Source organism: Pinus tabuliformis, chromosome 7, assembly GCF_031772625.1.
Source record: "Pinus tabuliformis cultivar Carrire ecotype Pingquan chromosome 7, CPIR1, whole genome shotgun sequence".
Taxonomy (NCBI): Eukaryota; Viridiplantae; Streptophyta; class Pinopsida; order Pinales; family Pinaceae; genus Pinus; species Pinus tabuliformis.
The window spans coordinates 533,014,365-533,038,411 of record NC_142293.1 but is presented as its reverse complement, the minus strand read 5'-3'; the positions used below and the strand labels follow the sequence as shown (position 1 = coordinate 533,038,411).

Genomic DNA, 24,047 nt, shown 5'->3' with positions numbered 1-24,047 from the left:
TTTAGTTTCTATATTCTCTATTTTCCCCCACTTGGATATACAGACAATTTTTTTTTGAATCAAGCAGTAAAACATGGCGGACTGCAAGTTAAGGAATGGCTTCCCATGACTCTTTTCCTTCTTTCATCTTGACCCCGGCAGATAGAAGAGCTGCTTTGTTTGCTTCGCTGTCAGCTTCTTTATTGTGGGCTCTCAAAATATGATAGTAGCTCAGCTTCTGGAAGTCACTTTCAAGGGCCTTGATTCTGAAGATCATTCTGGCTAGATTGAGGTCTGCTGCAGGGGAGTTAGAGATCATAGCACCTATTATGATTTGAGAATCTCCTATAACCGTTGCTTCTCTTATTTTCAGCTCTTTTAGGGTCTTGAGGCCTTGCAGAAGGGCCAAGGCCTCAGCTTGTGTGCTGGTCATATGTCCAAGCCCCCAAGCATATGAGCGGATTTTTATTCCTGTTGGATTTAGGATGACCCCTCCAGCACCTGCTCTGCCCGGGTTGCCCTTAGCTGCTCCATCGAAGAAAAGGAAGTAGCTTGATTGAGTTTTAATCCAGTCTTGGAAGTCAGCTTCTGTTTTCCTAATTTGCCATTCTTTGAGAGGAGGTGCTTTTCTGATTGCTGGGAGGAAATGTAATCCCAGGAAGGCGCCCCAAACATTGTCTTGATGGGTGAGATTTGCATCATCTTTGATTTGGGACAGACATTCCTTTAATTGGCACTTGATCTTTACTTCAATAATTTTTTGGTGCTGCCTGTCATTTTTGAAGGTTCTTCTGTTGCGTTCCAGCCACAACTGCCAGCAAATGACCTTTGGGAGGATGGCCCAGGCTGATTTGATTACCTGATTCTGAGGAGGAGGCCCTGGGTAATTTGAAGTCCAGCTAGCGAAGAGGTCAGCCATTGTATTCGGTAGTTGAAAGGAGGGATCCAAGACATATAACAGAGCGCTCCAAATCTGTTTAGCAAATCTGCACTCCAGGAAGATGTGCACAGCTGTTTCTTCACTATTGCTACATAGGTGACATATGGAGGGACCGTTGAATCCCAGCTTCTGCAAACGGTCAAAGGTAAGGATTCTGCCATGGCACAACATCCACGCAAACATGTCTATTTTGGGCCACGCCTGAATTTGCCAGATCGCTTGCCATGGCGCTGGGTTGGTGGGGACGTGCGGCCTCTCTCTGTGTTTAACGTAACCTTCAGCCACCGTATACCCTTTGGATTTATTTCCCCAGCCGATAGCGTCCTGTGTATACTTGTTCAAGGGCGCAAGGCCGTGGAGAAGATCGATCAGCGTGACCCAGTCAGCGACCAGGCGATCTGGCAAATCAACAGACTTCCAGCCGGTCCACTCACTGCCTTTCCAAGCGGAGATATCCCAGAGCGTGTTTAAGTTATTTCTTTCCATCCACTCCCGGAGCTCGCCCAAATGCGCTCTGTCGCTGATCGGGACAGAGGATAGGATTCTGTCAGACCATATTTTTGTTTTCTTGCCGTTACCCGGAATTCTATAGCAGTAATTTTTTATCAGAGAGGCGGCCTTATCATAGAGTTTTAGGAAAGGCGAATTTGGCAGTCGAATTACATGGTCTAAGCAGCTGGAGCGAGGGCCTCGGAGATATTTTTTCCTGAGAGCTGTCTGAGCCCAACCAGGATTGGGCGCGACAACTCTCCAGATGACCTTTGCCGCCATTGCTACATTCATATGGCCCAGATTTTTAAAGTTAAGACCTCCCTCCCACAGAGGCTTAGAAATAACTTCCCAGCTGATGAGGGGGATTTTTCTTTCATTCTGCTTTCCACCTTTCCAGAAAAATCTCCGAATATGCTCGTCCATTTTTTTTAGGATGATTGAAGGAGCAAGCATTCCTGCAAATTGAAAAATAGGGAGACTAGTGAGCACTGATTTGATGAGAACGGACTTACCAGCATAGTTGAGCCAGGTAAAGCCCCAGGCCTGAATTTTTGCTTGAAATTTTTCGAGCTGGGGAAGCCAATCTTTGCTGGAGGTTTTTTTGTGTACAACCGGTAGGCCCAGGTATTTGAAAGAGGTCCATGAAGCGGAGGCTGCGAATCCAAGACACCTGGAGATATCAGTGAGAAGTCTGGGCGGGGTATTCCAACTGTAGATGTGGGACTTGTTCTTATTGATAACGCTGCCAGAGGCCATGCTGAATTCTTCCAGGACAGCTTTGAATTTGGAGGCAGTGGAGAGGGAGGCAGCGCCCAGAAGCAAGGTGTCGTCCGCGAACAAAGCGTGGTTGATGTTCTTGACTCCTCTTGCTATACGCAGTCCCATTAATTCTTGTTCTTGCATTTTTTTTTCCAGGAGGAAACTGAGAGCTGATGCTTGAATGACAAAAAGCAGAGGGGAGAGAGGGCACCCCTGCCTGAGTCCTCTTGAAGCTTTAAAGAAGTCTGTGGCTCTTCCATTCACAAGAGGGGCAATCCATGGTTCCGAAACGCAGGCCCGGATCCAGCTAATGAAGTTTGATCCAAACCCAAACCTGTTCATAACTTCTAGCAAAAAACTGTGATTTACACGATCAAATGCATTTGCTAGATCAAGTTTAATTATCATACCTTGCTCTTTACGGTGGAGACTTGAGTGGATTGCCTCCTGGACAAGGGTGAAGTTGTCCACTATCTGCCTCCCTTGGATGAAGCCGCCTTGATTCTCCGGGATTATTTTAGGGAGTATATGCTTCAAACGATTTGCTATGACTTTTGTGATTAGTTTATACCCAATGTTGCATAGGGAGATCGGCCGAAATCTGCTGAAGTTGCTGGCCCCTTTTTCCTTTGGAATGAGGGCTAAGAAGGCAGAGTTTGTGCTCCCACCTATTTTTTGGGAGTTCTGAGATTTTCGGATCATTTTAATCAGGTCTTTTTCAATAATGGGCCAGCATGATTGAAGAAATCTGGCAGTGAATCCATCCGGCCCAGGGGCCTTGTCCGGATCCATGTCATATAATGCTTTTCTGACTTCATCTTTGGTTATTTTGGCCTCCAAGGTTTCATTCATACCTGGGGAAATTTTGGCTGGGATCGTTTCTAAAAGATTTGAAGCATGGTGCTGAACCTTTTCTTCGCTATATAACTTTAGGAAGTGGGCGTGGGCTGCCTTCTTTATGTCTGAAAACTCCTTGAATGTTTCGCTGTCCACCTTGATCTCGGAAATGGTGTTATAACATTTTCTGCTCTGCGCTTGCTTATGGAAAAAAGTTGTATTTCTGTCCCCTGATTTTAGCCAGAGGCTTCTAGATTTTAATCGCCAGTATTCCTCTTCTGCAAGGCAGGCTTTATTATAGTGCTGTTGGAGATGGGCTTCTTGGTCAAGCAGATCTTTGGTGATTGGAGAATCTTCCATATGAGATTGATGATTGGCAAGGGCTACTTTGATATTTTTTCTTTCTGTATCCGGTTTGGGTAGAGTTTTGGCCCAATGTTTTAGAGCTCTTTTTACCCTTCTGAGCTTTTCTTCCCATATGAAGAAGGGGGATCCTGTAATAGATTGATTCCAACAATCCTTGACAAGCTGCATGAAATCTGGTTCCTTGATCCAGTTTGGGCTGAATCTGAAGGGGATAGGACCCAGGTCAAGGTGAGGAAGTAATTCTAGCTTTATGGGTTTATGATCCGAGATACTGTTGGGGAGAATGCACATTCTTGGTTCTACTCCCAGCAATAAATAAGAGCTTTGCATGAAGAATCTGTCTAATCTAGCTGCTATATGCCCCGGACCTATTCTTTTGTTGGTCCAAGAGTACTTACCGGAGGAGGGTTTGATGTCAATCAGGTCCCAGTCTTGCATGAGGTCCTCCGCCCATTCTCTTGCCGGATCACGAACAGCGCTACCACCTCTTTTTTCAGACGAACTGAGAGTAAGATTGAGGTCTCCGGCAATGATAATATTCTCCAGATTCATGAGGTCTGCTTGAAGTCTTATCGAATCCCAGCATGCTTTTTTTTCCCCAGCATTGACTGGGGAGTAGACATTGAAGATGCAGTGAGTTTCTTTAGTGTTCAGATCCTGGATTTTCAACAGCAACCAATGAGTGTTGCTGGCTTCAGTGATGACTGCATATTTGTTTTCAATCCAAAGAGTACCAATGCCTCCCGAGGCTCCCCTTGCGGAGACTGCTCTTGCTTCACTTTTGAACCATATTTTCTTGCTTGTTTGCCGGAAGACAGAGTCTTCCAGCTTCGTCTCCTGGATGAGAAGTATGTCTGGGGTCTCTGTTCTTATCAGACTACGTATGGCTTCTTCCTTGACCTTGCTCCCCATACCTCTGCAGTTCCAGGAGATGATCTTCATTATTTGTGTTTTTGGTGGGCTCCCTTGGAGCCATGGGGCTGGCTTTTCGGCATTCTGGGTTTGGAGGCTAGCAATTTTTCCAGAGTGGGCTGGCTGCCTTGTAATTTTTCTTTATACGTTTCCTCCTCTCTTTTTTCTCTATCCGTTTTCCGGCCTCTCGTGGATCTTCTGACCGAGGCTTGAGACTCACCTATTTCTCCTTCCTCTTCTGAGTCATCTGTGATCTGCTCTTCTTCATTGTCTTCATCTTTCTTGCTTTTGGGGGTTTCCTCATTTGTGTCTTTGTTGGAGGCTGGAGGAGATCCTTTGCTTGAAGAATCGGGGTTTTGTTTCCCAGTCTCCTCTGTAGGCTCGGTCTCCTTTTGGATCTCAGCATCCTGAGTTTTCTCTTGTTGAGAGATGAGCGGATCAAATCGATTCCCTGAGGGAGGTGCAGTATTTTGAACAGATGGTTGTCCTTTGCTACTAGGTCCTCCCGTCTTCCTGGGTTTGTGGCGCTTGATTTGGTTCCATCCATCATCTTTTCCCTGTGCGGCCTCGGCGTTGGATGGGCAGCCTCTGGCGAAATGTCCATACTCGTGGCATTTCCGGCATTTGAAGGGCAACTGCTCATAGTCCAGCTTCTGCAGATGCGTCCAGCTTCCAACCTTTATCGTGATGGCCTCAGGGAGCCCTACCTCCAGATCTACTTCTACGCATATCCGGGCGCAGTCGTATTGATCCTTGTTGTTCGCTTGATCAATAAATTTCCCCAGAGCGTTTCCAATATGCCGCAGAGAGTCCCAATTCCAACAATGGACCGGGAGGTGCGGGAGTCTGACCCACACAGGGACTGCGTTAGGGACATCGACTGCAGGATCGAAGTCCGGGGTCCATTTGTTAAGATACAGACCCCGAGGACCCATGAAATAGGGGCCGTTTCGGAAGATCAGTTCTTTGTCCTCCTTTGCTGTAAATTCGAAGAGGAAGTATCCTCTCCCCAAGAAGTAAGAGGTGACGCTTTCTCTGATCAACGGCGCCCAGTTTCTGGTTACCCAGCTCTCCGTAGCTTTAGGGGACGGCCAGAGCCCCGTAAACTGACCAACGAGGGCTCGATCGGACAACGACAGAGCAACTTGCATCGGGGTTTCAGGCGGAAGGGAAATCGCAGGGATATCCTCCAATCTTTTCACAAATTTCGAAGGTTCAGGGGCTTTCTTCTTAGGCAGCCCTGCCAGAATCTGCATGAAGGCCTCCGAAGGCGAGAGGGATGAGGGAGCGGATGGACCCTGGGGGGAGCCCAGAGTCTCCATGATCTCAAGTTTAGCTGAGGTCAGATCCTGCCCAGATCTCCATAAACCCCCACAAGATCAATCGGATCCGCCCTCAGGGCTGGGGGCGCGCACAGATTGCGCTCTCCAGGTCCTGCAATCCGGATCTGCTATCGGATCTAGCAGAGGCGTCTCTTTGACCGGCAGATGGAGTCGAAAATCAGAAGAATGGCCTGCTCAATCCGCTGGGGGAGCAGATCGCGCAGGGGGCGGCCTGCAGGGGCCGAGGCAGCTCGACGATCGCTCTCAGGCACGGCCGATCAGCACTCTAGATATAAAATTATTAAACTGACCATTAGTTATATTGGTAGTTCAAAGTGTTTCATTAATTAATAATCATATTATTATTATTAGTTACCAACATTTAATTAAACAAATATTATTATTTTTTAACAATAATTAATTGTTTAACTATTATTTATTCATTTTTAATAGTAAAATATTATTATTTTTATTTTTATTAAAACTTATAAAATAAATTAAAATACAAATATTTATATTTTTTCCAAAAACAATAGTTTTTTTTTTTTTTTTTTTAAATAATTATTTATTTATATTTTATAAAAAATGAGTAATAAATTATTATTATTGTTAATTAATATTACTAATATTATTATCAGTTAATAATAATAATAATAATAATATTTTTTGTATTCAAATTTCTTTGATCCATAATGAATTAAGCAAAATCTTTCGGTAGAAATCACATAATAATATATTATTATTATAAGTTATTATTATTATTAATGAGTATTGCTAATATTTTTATCAATCAGTGTTATTATTATAATAATTATGAATATATAAGAATATGGTTGTTATTATTTATATAGTTATTAATAATCATAAGTAATTGGTTTTGAAAAAATACACATAATAACTATTAATGTAGTTGATATACACTTATCAGCGATCACATTGAAAAATGTAATTATATATATGTTTCATATATACTTATTATTGTACATCAACTATATTAATAAATATAGTTATATTAACATAAATTTTTGGAATGTAAGATAAAAGATATAAAAATATTTTTGGGAAAAATTGCCAACGGTGAACAAACAAAATACACGGCAACAAATTTGATATTAATACAAAAAATATAGTAACATCGTTGAACTAAGTTGAAAGAGCAAGACAAACAAATTTGATATTAATACAAGAAATAGAGTAACATCGTTGAGCTAAGTTGAAAGAACAAGACAAATCGTGAACGACAATAGACAACATCAAAAAAAATGTATCCATATAGAAGTTTTACATGACATCTATGTCCAATCTAAAACTCTAAGTGAAAAATCTAATCCAAGAAATATAGCTATTAGAAAGTGTTAAACATATTGGTGTAATCAACATATATTTATCCTTAGAGAGGACCTATCAAATATTAAAAAGATAAAATCCTTCGCAATCCAAATATTTCCAAGTTAACATTCTGGAAAATATTTAGAAATAAATCAAGAATTAATTAATTTTAAGCATATGTCAAATTAATAGTTAAAAATACAAATAAACAATATTAGCGAGTTGACGAACGAACGGTAGAAATGAATTGCATAAACTAGGACGCAAATGGTCTTTTCTAGAAGACTATTCCAAGGAGAAAATTAATAATGACCCAAATGTTTGCACAACTTCGCAAATTAAAGTTCCACCGTCATAGTTCCTTGAGGCTCAGAGATTTTAAGATTTTATGGCAATACAAACAAAAATAAAAAAAAATCATGATATGACTTGAAATTGAGTGTTTTTTTATTTTTTTAGACTCAAGTAAAAATAAAATTTTAATCAATTATTTTAAATAAATAAGATTTTCTTAATAGGAATTTATACGATAAGTTTTTCGGATAAAACACTAAAGGACCGCTCACAAATAGATCACAGATCAATACATCAGTGTTCTTGACGTGGTCAAAACCCTCAAGGAGGGAAATAGTCCACGACCTGAGCCAATGTGACCACTTCAGGAAATTTATTAATAAAAGAAAGAAAATTTACATAAGCTTCTCTCATGAATGGTCACCTTACAAATGACCCTCCATACTCTTTAAATAGAGGTCATGGACCAATTGGGTATTAAGCCACGGATCAAGTGTCGGTAATACTAAAGAGAGAATGAACTGTCGAATCACTTCATTTCTAGAACATATCGTGACCATCGAATTGTAAGTTATAAAAGTACATAGTAAAAAAACACACTTTACCTAACTCTACACTAGACCAAGTTATACTTAACTATTCCCTATGTGTCGGAATATCTTTAAATAGAGTATTTAGAAGTTGATGCTACCTTATACCGTTAGCTTGTAGGAAAATTTTTATATCTGACCCATACCCGTCCTGACCATTCCTTTGATGTTGGCCTTATTATTCGGTTTATGTAAAACCCATGTGAAAGTCATTGGAAAGCAACTAAAAGAATATTTATTTATGTTCGAGGTACAATTCAGTTTGGGATTCATTACAGTGTAGAAACATCTCCTCTATTGGTTGGTTTCACTGATTCCGATTGGGCTAGTGACCCTGATGATCGAAAGTCTACTGCAGGTTATGTCTTCACTCTTAGTTCTGGACCTATTACATGGGCTTACAAGAAGCAAAGTGTCATTTATCTTTCTTCAACAGAAGCAGAGTATCGTGGCACCGTAGAAGCTAGTAAGGAAGCCCTGTGGCTTCGTTAGATCATGTTAGAGTTTGACTTTCAGCAGTAATATCCGACTACACTTTGGTGTGATAATCATAGTTCCATTAAACTATGCAAAGATTCAATGCAACATCAGCGCAGCAAACAAATTAAACTACACATGCACTTCATCAGAAAACTCATTCATGACCATGTTCTTGAAGTGCAATATTGTTCAACCAATGATCAAGTTGCAGACATCTTTACAAAGGCTCTCACAGAGGTGAAGTTTACTAAACTTCGATTTATGGTTGGAGTTCAGAAAGTTGTCACTAAGGGGGGATAGGTTGAAATGCTTCCTTCCTTCTCCTATTGTGTCATATTTGTACATCCTTCAATGCTATCCCAAGTTGTTCTTAATGGTGGGATGTTAGGATATTCTGACATATAGGAAATAGTTAAGTATAACTTGGTCTAGTGTAGAATTAGGTAAAGTGTGTTTTTTTTACTATATACTTTTGTAACTTACAATCCGACGGTCAGGATATGTTCTAGACATGAAGTAATCCGACAGTTCATTCTGTCCTCGGTATTACCGACACTTGATCTATGGCTTAACACCCGATTGGTCTGTGATCTCTATTTAAAAAGCATGGAGGGTCATTTGTAAGGTGACCATTCATGAGAGAAGCTTATGTAAATTTTCTTTCTTTTATTAATTAATTGCCTGAATTAACCGTGTTGGCTCAGGTCGTGGACTGTTTCCCTCTTTGGAGGTTTTAACCACGTCAAGAATATTGGTGTATTGATCTGTGATCTTTTTGTGAGTGGTTTCTTTTGATGTTCTATCTGAGAAACTTACCCGATAAATTCCTACATATTGTATGAATGTTTTAGTATTTTATAATAATCCAAAAATAGAAACTTTAATTTCCTTACTTTGCTTACCCAAGTTAAGATAAATTTTTCTGAAACATTTTAAACAAAAACTATTTTCGAAACCAATTTTAAATAATATTTTAAAAACCATTTTAGATAAAGCATATAATACACACAAATATAATCATATCCATATGCTACTGCGACTTTCTTTGGGCACAAGCCTCTCCATATACACCCAAACATTGTATCAAAAATTAAAATATCACACTATACACTTTATCAAGACTACAATTACAGTAAATATAGTAAACTAGCAGATGAGTAGAACGGGCATTAATGCCTGCAACCATGCCATTTATTAGAAGGATGACCCAAATTTAATGATAATTTTTGGACCAAATTTCAAAATGAATGCATTCAATCTGAACTTATGTCTATTTCAAATTCAGGAATATCCTCTGTTACACGGGAACCGCTCCTAAGAGTTGGGAAACCCATTCCAATGGTTCTCGCTCTCCCAGGGGGTTTGGAACTGTATGAGAATGTTCAATTTTCAGCGGGAGCTACAATGGGAGATTGGGAAAGTTCTGGGAGCCTTGAAGACTATTTTGTTTTAGTTCCAGCATTCCCTGGGGTTGGGGAATACAAAGTTGGTATAGAAATATGCTGAACTGACCAAAAAACATGAGCCTAAGTTGAAATCTTCGCAGCGAGAAAGGCCAAAGACATCCTTAACAATGATATCCTTAATTGAGAAACTGGAGCAATATCTTGATGGGTTAAGGAAGCATGTGGCACTTTGATGTAAGGTGTTGAAATATGGCAACAAGAATATTCCAATTTAATTTGTCCTTGAATTAAATTGTGAATTAAAATCGAATTTAGTCTTAACAGCTACTTGGAAATAAATAAATAATTTATTTTAAATTAATTAGTTGGAGAAATTCAAGTTAGAAGTCTTTTTGAAGTCATGCAAGAGTTATCCTTTAAATTAAAGAGATAAGATTGAGTTATATTTGAGTTGTAATTAGTTAACTCAGTTTACTGAGTTAAGTCCAGTTAAATTAGCTCCAAACTGTTTGAGGCAGTAATAGTGAGTTAACAGTCAGTTGATGCATTAATGCACTCAACTAGTGCTATTCCAGTTCACTGAACATTCCCTCATCAGAAACTCATGCATGTTTATTATGAGAAAGAGCTAGTTGAGATTAATGTTCAAGGATAGTGTACTATCAGTTGCATGTGTTTTCTCATGGAGAAAACTCATGCATGCAGTCAAAGATTCATCCTTAAGGATTGTGCAGTTTTGAAGGCTTGTTTTTCCACTTGGTAATAGGCTAATCATCCACAAGGAACAATGCAAGGAAATAGGAGCTTGGAGGACAGAAAGGAAGGCTAGAGAGAAGCCAAGATTGCCTATGAACATCTGTGAGGATTGTATTGAGAGCTGGCTAGCTGTGAGAGCTAAGGCTTTGTATAATTCTTATGTATTTCCACTATGTATGACAATACAATAGTGTGGGGTTTTTAGCTGAGGCTTTCCCCAAAGTATTTTCATGTGTATTGTGCCATTGATTCTTCTTCTTCTGGTTATATTGTTCAGCTCGATCTTTAAGCTTCCGCAAATTGATAGTAGAAGTAAGTTATAGTATTCTTCTTTGATTTATATTGCATTACCGGGTTAACATATCATAGATTTTCTACATGGTATCAGCGCTATGAACAGTATACTGAGAAGAGAATTCGAAGTTTGAAGTTTGGGGTTGCAGGTGCAAATTGAATTCATATCATACTTCAAGGTTGGCCAATGGCATTCTATGGCTTGAGACTTGAGTATGCCTTGGAAGGTAGCTCGAATTACATAGCATCGAAAGATAGAATGGAGGCTGTATTAGAAGTCAATGGCTTGAAGGAATTCATTGATCAAGAAATCCCAAAGCCAGCTTCAACTAATGCACAAGAGTTGGCTGAGTGGTAGAAGTGTGTGGCGAAGGCGAGATGGATCATCCTTGAGGGAGTGTTAGACCATATTGTCTTGAGTCTCCATGGGAAGGATACTCCATTTTCAATGTGGAAGACATTGAAGGATCTCTACTAAAACAGTAGTGACTAGAGGAAATTGGCGCTCAACGATAAGCTTCGAAGAATGAAGATGGAAAAGGGTGATACTATTTCCACATATCTGAACAAGCTCACCACCTGCAGAGATGAGCTTGGTAGTGTGGGAATAACTACTGCCGATGATGATATGGTGAGCATCGCTCTCCTTGGCCTTCCAAAGATTAGAATAGCTATCAAGACTCTGTGAATAGAAGGGAAAAACTGCCGGATTGGGAACGACTATGATCGAATCTTATTTAGGAGGAGATCAGGAGGAGCACACGAGATGGTTCTTCATCCAAGAATGATGATGAAAAAAATCTAGCCTTAGCAAGTAAGGCAAGGAAAGGGAAGGGGAAGGCTTCCCATTTCAAATCAAATTCTTCTCATGGAGGGAAGAAGGGTGACATGTCTAAAGTAAGATGCTTTAATTGTCACAAGATGGGACATTATGCAACTAAATGCCCATCGAAGAAGTCTAAGAAGGGATCCTCAGAAGGATCGGAAGGTGAGGCATTAGCCTCTCAGTTCGAAATGGGCTTTACCCTCATCGCATGCATGGTGTCATCGATGATGGGTTGTGTCTGGTATCTTGATAGTGGAGCCTCATTCCACATAACCGGTGATAAAATTTTATTCAGTGCCTTGGAGGAGAAAGACCTCAAGATGCACATAGATATGGGTGATGACGGAAGGTATAGTGTTTCAGGAGTGGGCAGAGTTGATTTTCAGAGGGAGCATGGAGATCCTCTCACCTTGACAGATGTGATGTATGTGCCTGGACTGAAGAAGAACTTGGTATCGGACACGATGTTGGAGGATAGGCTACAACGTTGTCTTCAGTAAAGGAAAGGCGTTTTTCAGACATATAGACATGGGTCAGACCAAGAGGATAGGGATTCGGGTGAAGAATCTCTATAAACTAGAGATAGATGATTATGCAGCATTGAGTACGAAAGCAGAATTAGTGCAAAGCCAAGACATTGGCGAGTTGTGGCACAGGTGGTTGGGCCATTTGCATCATGGGGCTTTGAAGATAATGCAGTAGATATCTACAGGTCTTCCCAAAGGTAAACTTGAGCAAGTTGACACATGAAAAGGTTGTACCTTGGGAAAGTACACCAAGTCTTCCTTTCATGATCGAGACAGTCGAGAAGAGGTTATCTTAGAGCGAGTTCATACTGATTTGTGTGGACCATTCTCGATGGCATCCATAGCGAAGCAAAGGTATTATGTGACTTTCATTGATGACTATTCTTGTAAATGCTGGATTTATTTCATGTAGAAGAATAACCAAACTTTCACAAAGTTTTTTGAGTTCAAAACTTGGTCGAGAAAGAGTCAGGGAAGAATATCAAGGCCTTGAGAAGTGACAATGGTGGAGAATATGTCTCTCAAGAGTTTAAGGACTTCTGTGCAGCGGAAGGAATTAAACGAGAGTTAACGGCACCTCATAACCCACAGCAGAATGGGGTGGCTGACAGGAAGAACAAAACTATTGTAGGGGCAACACGGGAAATGTTGCATGACCAAGGCCTACCACTTCACCTGTGGGCTAAGGCATGCAACACAATGGTTTATTTGCAGAATAGAAGCCCGAATCACATACTTGGGATGAAGACACCAGAGGAAGCTTTCTCCAGTAAGAGACCAGATGTGGGTCACTTCAAGATCTTTGGCTCATTAGTATATTTCCATGTGACAAAGGATGCACGGAAGAAGCTTGAGCCAACAACAGAGTTGGGAATATTTGTGGGGTACACTGATACACCTCACAACTATCAGTTATACTTGCCTACTAGTCGGAGGACAGTGGTTCACAGAGATCTCAAGTTTGATGAGCAGAAGGCCATGCAAGTTTCCCTTGAGAGGGAGCTCCAACTACAAGTTGTGGAGGAACTGTTGGTTCCTAAGGAGGAGGAGCCTCAGACTGATGCAGAGCAGCCACATGCAGAGGTTCCAAGAGTGGAGACATCCACTCAAGTAGAGTCTTCCAGAGATAGACGGAAGCGCACAAGAGAAGCTGACAGATTGTTGAAGGATGCGAGAGAGAATGTGGGAGCACCATCTTCTCAGCGCAGACAGAGGAGGTCACCTAAGAGGTACACTGGATACATGGCCCTTGTTGGGGAATGTGTTGAGACTGAGCCATCTTTCTTTGAGGAAGCAGTGCAGCAGCCGATTTGGGTTGATGCTGTGGTGGAGGAGTATGACTCCATAGTTCGTAACAGTGTTTGGGACTTGGTTCCGAGACCGGAGAACAAGTCAGTTGTGAGTTCTTGTTGGCTTTACAAGGTAAATCAAGCTACTGATGGTAGTGTCGAGAAGCATAAGACAAGTTTTGTTTCCCGTGGCTTTTCACAAGGCGAGAGGATCATGTTGCTACAGCATATTTCGACATAGGAGTAAGATGCTGACATTTTGACAAAGGCATTGTTAAAGTGTAAATTTGAGTTCCATAGAGACAGGATCGAGGTGGAAAATAATCCCTTTCTTGTTGAGAGGGAGTGTTGAAATATGGCAACAAGAATATTCCAATTTAATTTGTCCTTGAATTAAATTGTGAATTAAAATCGAAATTAGTCTTAACAGCTACTTGGAAATAATTAATTAATTTATTTTAAATTAATTAGTTGGAGAAATTCAAGTCAGAAGTCTTTCTGAAGTCATGCAAGAGTTATCCCTTAAATTAAGGAGATAATATTGAGTTATATTTGAGTTGTAACTAGTTAACTTAGTTTACTAAGTTAAGTCCAGTTAAATTAGTTCCAAACTATTTGAGGAACTAATAGTGAGTTAACAGTCAGTCGATGCATTAATGCACTCAACTAGTGCTACTCCAGTTAACTGAATATTCGCTCATGAAAAACTCATGCATGTCTATTCTGAGAAAGGCTTAGTTGAAATTAATGTTCAAGGATAGTGTACTATCAATTGCGTGTGTTTTCTCATGGAGAAAACTCATGCATGCAGTCAAGGATTCATCCTTGAGGATTGCGCAGTTTTGAAGGTTTGTTTTTCCACTTGGTAATAGGCTAATCATCCACAAGGAACAACGCAAAGAAATAAAAGCTTGGAGGGCAGAGAGGAACGTTGGAGAGAAACCAAGATTGCGTGTGAGCATCTCTGAGAATTGTACTGAGTGCTGGCTAGCTGTGAGAGCTAAAGCTTTGTATAATTCCTATATATTTCCACCATGTATGATAATACAATAGTGTGCGGTTTTTAGCTGAGGCTTTCCACAAAGTATTTTCATGTGTATTGTGCCATTGATTTTTCTTCTTCTAGTTATATTATTCAGCTCGATCTTTTAACTTCTGCAAATTGATAGTAGAAGTAGGTTATAGTATTCTGCTTTGATTTATATTGCATTATCAGGTTAACCTATCACGAATTTTTTACATAAGGGCGATATCTAGGATGTCATGCCGATGAATATTTCTTTTGTTGTTTATGTATATATATCGCAAAAGATTGTGTGTGCATATTGTATGTGACAGTCAATAGAGTTGCTTTACTTTTTCTCTTAAGAATAACTAGAGAAACATATGTAAAGTTGTTCCTTTGTATTTTTAAGTCAAATTGTTTCAAAGACTCGTGTGTCATAATGAACTTTTTTTATATATATAAAAGAGAGAGACTCGCGGAGAGAAACACCCAAAGAATATATTTATATATAAGAGAGATTATATATTTATTATTTATATACCCAAACTCCCAACATTCCCTAGCTCCACAAACTCATGCAAAATAAGGACTGTCTCAAAATTTGAATTTATGTATATTGCAGATTCAGAAGTATCACAAAATTTCATGGTCAGCAAGAAATTAATTGTTTGACTTGCTCCTGATTCTCAAATTTGGACATCTTCCGAAATATGGCCATCGATTCATCGAAATTGAGGCAGCGAATGTCTGGCCAAACTGCCAATTAGCAGTGGCTACGTTGTACATCGTGAGAGTTCTTCCACTACCTTTTTTTATATGTTGAATTTACAATGATTGCAGATTATGGGATATTATGAAAATTGGGTTGGATCTAACAAGTTAAAAGCCAACAGTTTGGCTTTATCCATATTTATCAAATTTTCTAATAATATTAACTAACCTAATTGTCATAATACTATTTAAAATTTAGATATTTCTAATTTTTTTATGTTAATTAAATTTCTAATAATAATATTAACAACCCTAACTATATTTCAAGATATTATATATCATGCAATATTTCAAAATTTCATATTTCAAAATTGGATAGAAAAGTCTAGAGTAAACTATTTAACTTTACAAAAACATATATATATAATTTCTTAATAATATTATTCCTATAATAATCATAATCTTTTCAATTATTTCACTTCACTCATATTCATCAAATTTTCCATAACAATATTAACAAACCTAACTCCTATAATAGTTTCCTTAATCTAAATGTTATAATCACTAATTATTTGATTTTACACATGTTCATCACATTTTCCATAAAAATATTAGTAAGTCTCAAAATTACAAATTCACCGCGTGATATATATATATATATTAACAAAAGTAACTTTTACATGATATCTTACTTAATCTACCTGATACAAGAGAGCCGATTAATCTACCCGATAACAGAAACCCAATCATTATTTGAAAACTCAAACTCGGTATTTCTATATTTGTATGAGAAACTAACCCGGCGTTTTCACCAAATTACTATTTTAAAAGATTAAGGTTTGTCCACAACATTTCCAAATAGGCACGTAGTTAAGCTTGCTTGACAATCATGATAACCTAGCAAAGTCCAATCACTTCCTTGCTTTGAGAAATCAAACCCAGTATTCTCGGAGAAAATAACTTCGTAATGGGGTAACCTGGAAATATGAAACAAGTAACTCACCCATAGTTCCAGAAGCGTCGCTCCCTCCATAAAATGTAACATGCGGCTACCACTTCTGGCAGTCTTAGCACAAAAAATGACATCATTGCACCTCCCAACATCAAGTTCTTCATTAAAGCCATTTCTCTATGTACTTAAAATCCCTCCAATCTCTTCCCGTACTACGAACATGTACTATTTATACAGGCTAGGGTTAGCTTCAACTATCCACGAGGCTTTAAAAATGGTTTAGTGCGGGCAAGGCGAATTTATAATCACAGGTCATAAATTATGTATATGGATTTTCTATTCATGAAGTAGCCTCAAAAAACCAAGCCAGTGTAATATAAGTAATCCATTTGCAATCCATTTGCAGGGGAGGCACATGCAACCCCTCTGACTTATTGCAATTGAATTGAGATATCTGCATGTGGTTGATATGGAAAGGTAAAAGAAAGCGTGCAATAAAAGCATTCAGAGAGTTATATTTGCCACAACGCTTGCTCCCGGCTCTCCCGTCTGCGCTGCCTGCTTTTAAGCAGAGCGTTCACTGCCCGCTCCGATTTTTGGCCCATGTAACGTGGGTCTTGATGAGCTTGTCCCTCAAAATTTCAAATTCCAATATTTAATTTGAACAGTAGTTTAAATTTCGGTAGAAAATATTGGAAATTTCAGAATATTTTGATAAAGAGTAGTTTAAATTTCGCTAAAAAAATAATGGAAATTTCAGAATATTTTGACAAAATGAAAAGAATTTTTTTTTTGAAATCTAAATTATATGTCAAAATTAAATATTTAGATATCTATCAATTTTTCATAATGATAAATTCATTTTCAACATAAAAATAATAACATTTATTTTGAAAATTTTCTCAACAAATTCTTGAAAAAAAATTACCATCTAAAATTGTAGCCCAGTAGACAACGCGTTAATTTAATAGAGACTCTTTGTGGTTTGTTTTATATCGCACATGCAAGTGTACGGAACCTGTATTTTTCGTGGAAGTACAATATGTGTACTTAATTTAATTTCTAATGCATAGGTGCCTCGTACAAAGTCCACGCTTCGCCACATTGAGGCATCAGGTACGCAGCACTTTGAAAGAACGTGTAGAATTTGTGCAAAATGTTAAATTAGTTGACTTAATTTAGAATAATCAATAAGTGTGTGTTTTTATTTCGAGCATTTTAGTATCCAGTGATTCAATTAGATTTTTTTGTTTTGAAATTATAGAAATTTTAGTAATGTTTTGATAAAATTTGGTAGGGATTTTTGTAAATTTAAGTTATAGTTGTTAAATTTCAATTTTAAGTGTTAAAAAGTTTTTGATGGTACTAAATCTATTTCCACTATCAAAAACATGCTTTAAACACTGCTATTACAAAAAATTTTGAAATTTCTTTACCCAAATTCCAACCACTTTAGCAATTCCTCCAACTCTACAGCTTCAACAGTGTAGCTTTTAGAATTATTAATAATTCATAACTACTATAATTAGTAAGTTTGTATTATGATCAATTGCGTGTGAAGGTGCAACATGGTATAGTTATAAGATTTATGCATATTTTAGTTTATAGTGTATTTACAAAAAAAAAGAGATTTGGCTTGATATATAGCAAATATAATATACATTATATTATATTTTTATTTAAATGTTAAGTAATTTATATTTTTTCATTAAGAGATATTCATATTCATATAATTGAAAACTAGTACATAGTAAAATGTATACTACCATCGTCAACTATAAAGATCTATAAATCTAATAAACTACGATCACAAAGACATGTTTAATGTTTACTACCATCACAAATATAAAACATAACAATCTTAATATCCAATGTAGATAGTTTGGTCTCCTATACAAAAACTTGAACACTCAAAAAAGTTGTCACTCTATCATTTAATACTATAAAGAATAGTTATTTACATAGTATCATGTAAAAAGATATTTCATGTAACATAAAATGAATAGTTGATTATGAAGATAAAAGTTTGGGAGAGTGTAATGTTTTGTATAAAAAATCATTTTCTTAGCATATTGCATGAAAAAGTTTTTTTTGTCAAGATACATTGTTGAAAATAACTTTCCTGCCACACACTCTAAAAGACAAAATGACAAAAAAATGTATTAATGTGAAATATCTTGAAATAAGGATATTTTTTTTAAATGAAAGTTTCAATATGTTGCAAAAAAAATTCTTTGTTGTGATATGGTGTTTCATGAAAGGAAAACGTTGTGATATGGTGTTTCATGAAAGTAAAACTTTGAATGTGAAATGGTCCAAGGAAAAAAAATTAAAGATGTAATGATGAGAAATATTTCTCATGGAAAGCATATATATATATATATATATATATATATATATATATATATATATATATTGTAAAAAAATACAGATGAATAATGTATGACATGAAGAAATTGATTTAAAGAGATGGAAATATATTGGAAATGTATGACATTGTGGAGATGGGAAAATTGAGGTGAATTAGGGTTTTACAATTACAAATATTTTAAACTCAAAACATCATAAAGGAAGATTTTTTTGGAAATGAAAAAAAAGGTCCAAATTTTTTAAAAAATATATATTTCTTCAAACTACTCTCTTATCACAAAGTTGTGATAGTTGATGAGACATGAATAAATTTTGGTCATACAATACATGGCAAGGAAGAATTTTTTTGCAAGATACCATATGTCACATGACAAATAAGATGAGGTGCAATATATTACAAGAATGCAAATTTCCAAAAAATGAAAAATGTTAAAAAAATAACTTTCGGTCCATTTATATGAAAATTTTCCCAAATACAATATGTCACATAGATAAACTGCAATATATTACAGAAACATCAATTTCCAAAAAATTAAAAAATTACAGAGATAAAAACTTTTAAAAAGTGTGAAATGCCCCAGAAAAACCAAAAACAACAACATTGTGTGAAACCTCTAGACCAAAAAGTGATGCACTCTGAAATGTAATAAGGAAAAAATTTCAAATAAAATAAAACACTGCAAAGACGCACAAATCCTAAAAATGTGAAACATCACAAGGAAAACCAAAAAGGGTTGATACATCACATCTCAACAAAAATACATTTCACATCTCAACATCTCAACAAAAATACATTTCACATCTCAAAAATATATCCCACCATCACAAAATATTCCTCGTGTGATCTATCATATGCAAAATAAAACCACTTCAATTCACGAATTGTAAACAATACCACATAAAGAGAAAATCTTCTTGATTAAAAAAAGTGGAAAATTGTATCACACAAAAGTGAAAACTTTTGCTAAATATTGAAGAGACAAAATTCGAACAAATTTTAAAAAAATCGCTCATGAAAATTTTGATTTTCTGACAAGAAGAACTCTTAAGGGAAAAATACTTTAAAAACCCAAATGATATACATCGAATCATTAATATTATGATATACGAAGTGGTACCAAAAATTATTCCACAAACTATTTTAAATAGGTTATTAATTTGTTAAAATAGTGAAATTATCTACTAAAAAACCGTCATATATATATATATAGAAGTTATTATGTGTTAAAATAGTGAGATTATTTAATATATATATATATATATATATGATTTAAGTTTTTCTAGTGCATAGAAATATATTTAGTTATACATATTAAAATTAATAATATACAAAGGCACCATTTAGTGAACTTGTGTTATAGTACATTAGTTTGTAAGATATTAAAAATAGTGGATATTGAAAAATATCATATTTACATACAGTTTTTTAAATTTTTATATTTATTAGAATTTTTATTTTTATTAGATATTATAGGTATTTATTTTTTATGGAGTTTTTAATATTTTTTTATTTTTATATTAATATAAAAATATGATGGAACTCTTATATGTCTAATATAATTGTATATTTTTAATATTGTTTATTTATATGTTATTAATGAAGATATATTTTATCATTATAAACTATTATTTAAACGACATACATTATTAATATATTTTTAACATTATTCTAAAATGTAATACACCACCTTATTTTATAATATAAATCAAATACAAATATATTTTATTGAAATACATTTAATTATAACTAACATCATTAATTATGTGTTTATATTTTGAAACACTTATATATTAACTAGTATAGATCCATCTTAATCATGGATCTACAAAGTGATGAGAGGAATCAATCTCTTGATATGCAAATCTCTTTTAGAATGCAAAATTTAAAAAAAAAAATTGCACCTCGAGAGATTTAGTCCCTCTCAGATATATATATATATATATATATATATATATATATATATATATATATATATATATATATATATAGATATCATTGTTATAATTGCATTTGTGTATGCAGATACAATGCCTTGATGGTTTAAATTGCATTTTTGAATGTCGATACAATGCTTGGAAAGTCTCTTTCAAGACTTGGACAGTGTAGAATACACAATAATTTTCTATTCCAACAAATCTTTGCTTTAATTTAGAAAAATTGACGAAAATTCATGTGGTGGAATAAATATATAAGATAATATGTATCTTTCAATTTGCGCACATATGGCTACAGGGCTTTGATGTTCCCCCCAATCGTAGACCACATTTTTTTTTCTTTCAACAATGAGTCACCCCCGAGCTGGAGCTTTGAATCCATAGCCATTATCTCAGCAAATACCTCGTACACACCCAATAACAACAACCATCAGCTAAGGTAGTAAGTCCAACAACCTCTAATCAGCAGTCCTATGGCTTCTAGGGGTTCCTCTTCACTCATGGGTCATTCAAGTACCCTTATAAGCTTTCATATGGCCAATGTACCAAACCTGGTAGCCTTCAACTAGAAATACTATGGATTCCAGGAGTTCCACTACCCTTATAGGCCTTCTAGGTACCCTTCCAAGCCTTCACACAACAAAGTTTCCAAACCTGATAGTCTCCTGCAAGTAGTCTTATGGATTTCAGGAGCTCCATTTCCCTCACATGTATTTCATATACTATTCCAAACTTCACACAACCAAGATACCAAACCTAACAACCTCCAACCAATAATCTTGTGGATTACAGTAGTTCCTCACTTGTAATGGGTATTCCAAGTACCCTTCTAGGATTTCATTTTGTCACTATCACCATGCTTCCATGGTGATCCTTCTAGAATCATTCACAGGAATCATTTGTACCAGTGCAGGAATCTCGTTGTGTAATCCCTTCACGGTGTCAACATGTCACTTTATACATGCATGCCTCTTTTTGCCACTTGGCATTCACTCAAGCCACCTAATGGGCCTTGGCATGGGCTCCCTTTTAATGATTATTTAAATCACATGAACTACTTTTACTCATCCATGGAGTCTTGTTTTACCCCCCCATAACCATTTTGTATTTCAGTCTATATCCATTTTATTTTATTAATATGCATGTGTTACAGGATTACATTTCCAAGCCTTCTAGCCTATAAATACGAAACATGTGTACATGGGCATAATGGCCCCAAAACACATAACGCTCATGTATATGGGAATAATGGCCCCCATAACAGATATACACATATGCACCTAGGCATAATGACCCTTGAAAGATGTCCTCAACTCACCAACTTATTTAGTGTGTCCCGACTCACCAACTTATTTAGTGTGTCCCCACTCACCAACTTATTTAATGTGTTTTGGCTCACCAACCTATTTCTACATATACATGCCATTTACATTCTAGGGATATAGTGGGGGGTGTTATAATCCCCTCCCACTTATTTAGGCATTTTCTTCAGTGCATATTTGTGTGTGTGTACAAACACTTATACAAAATATGAGGGCATTCATTCCTCATCATGTCCTCATGATCCCATGTAGCATCTTTAGGACTGAAATGGGTCCACTAAACCTTTACCAAGATGATTGCTCGATTCTAGAGCACCTTGACTTTTTAATCCAAAATCCACACTTATTGGACCTAAAATTCTCCCCTAAGCTCCACCTGAATCATGTTCAAATAAATTACATGGTTAGCATTCAGAACATAATTTATAAGCAAAAAAACATGAAAAACATTATGAATATGGCTAGATGTTGGTAATACAATTCTATATGCAACTAGATCAATCCTTTCTAGGATCTAAAATGGTCTACAATGTCTCTTTGTCAACTTTGCAAAATTTCCAAATTTCATGGAACTTTTCCTCGCCTTCACCCTAAAGAAGACATGGTCACCAATTTTGAGTTCCCTATTTAAATTGTTCTTATATACATAGATTTTCTCTCTTTCCTCAGTGGCCCTCAAATTCCGTTTAATTTTTATTACATGCTCTAACACTTCCCTGAGAAAATATGGACCAACAATTGCCCTGTCAACTAGACTATCCCAATTCACTGGTGTGTTGCACTTCCTGCCATATAAGGCTTCAAATAGGATCATCTTCAAATATGTTTGATACCCATTATTATAAATATACTCCACTAGGTGCAAGTATTATTCCCATTTCGATTATTTTTCCATCACATACATCCTCAACATGTCTTCAATGACCTAACTGACTCTTTTTGTTTGACCATCTAACTCCAAATGGCATGTTTTGATAAAATTTAAATAATTCCCAAATAACTTAAACAAGTCTGTCTAAAAAATGAATGTAAACTTGGAATCTCTATCTAAAATAATTTCCTTAGGCACACCATGTAGCGTGAAAATTTCCTTCATGTAAATTTCAACAACATTTGCTGCCTTTTGTGTTGACTTCATTAGAATGAATTGGGAACCCTTGGTGAGTGTATCAACCACAACCAAAATGGAATCATGTTGCTTCACTATTCTAGGAAAATTTGTAATGAAATCAATGGAAACAACTTCACATTTCCACTCATGAAATGGTATTGGTTGTAGAAACCCCACTGGTTTCCTATGCTCAACTTTAACCTTTTAACATTACAAATATCTAGCTATGTAATCAACTACTTGTTTCCTCGTACCTAGCCAAAAGTATTTTATTCTGACTACTGAGATTTTCTTTTGATACCCTAGGCACCCAACATAAGGAACTATATGCATCTCACTCAAAACTAGGTTTTTCATCCTCTTGGAATTTAGCACATTAATCCTACCTTTATAAAATTTAACTTCAGCTTATTTCATTTCATAATCCTTGTATTTGGGTTGAAATTTTCCTTGTTGTAGGATGCTTTTTATTTTCATGTATTGCTAATTTAAATTCCTAGTTATAAATTTATGGTTTTTAAATAATATTTGCATGTGCTTATCGCTATAATAAGAATTACATGCACCATCCTACTAAGTGCATTGTCCACCTTATTTTCCTTTCCCTTTATGTGCCTAATTTCAAAGTCATAATCAACAAAAAATTCCACCCTTATGACTTGTCTAGCATTTAAATGTTGCTATCTAAACAAATGCCTTAATCCACTGTGGTAATTTCTTACCTCAAACATATTTACTATGAGGTAGTTCCTACACATCTTTAAGGTGTGTATAATAGCTACCAACTCAAAATCATGAGTGGCATAATTCCTTTCATGCTCCTTGAACTTCTTAGATTCATAGCATATCATATTTCCATTCTACATGAGAATTCCTCTCAACACTTCTTTACACGTATCTATGCACACACAAAAAGTATTCATCTAGGTTAGCTATCTCCAATATAGTTTCACTTGTTATTAATCTCTTTAAAAACTAAAATGCATATTCACATTTATGATACTAGTCAAATTTAACACATTTTCTTTCCAAGGAAGTAATAGGATGGGCTATCCTAAAGAACCCTCCAATAAATCTTCTTTAATAACCTACTTAAACCATGAAAGGCCTTACTTTTGTCACATTTTTTTCATGTTATACACTCTTTAATTGGTTTAATCTTTGTTAGGTATATTTTTATTCCTTCTTCTAAAATTATATGACCCAAATAAAGCATCTTTCTCTTATAAAATGAGAACTTAC

At 36.3% G+C, this 24,047-nt stretch overlaps 1 protein-coding gene across 1 annotated transcript; it reads right to left on the bottom strand.

The window, feature by feature from the left end:
• Positions 1-88: 88 nt before the first annotated feature.
• LOC149248406 (uncharacterized) lies at positions 89-5,541 on the bottom strand. The gene is made up of 2 exons (XM_089449704.1): positions 4,433-5,541; positions 89-4,289 (listed from the first exon to the last, which is right to left on the bottom strand). Exons 1-2 carry the CDS (start codon positions 5,539-5,541, stop codon positions 89-91), a joined length of 5,310 nt encoding a protein of 1,769 aa, XP_089305830.1.
• Between the last annotated feature and the right edge of the window lie 18,506 nt (positions 5,542-24,047).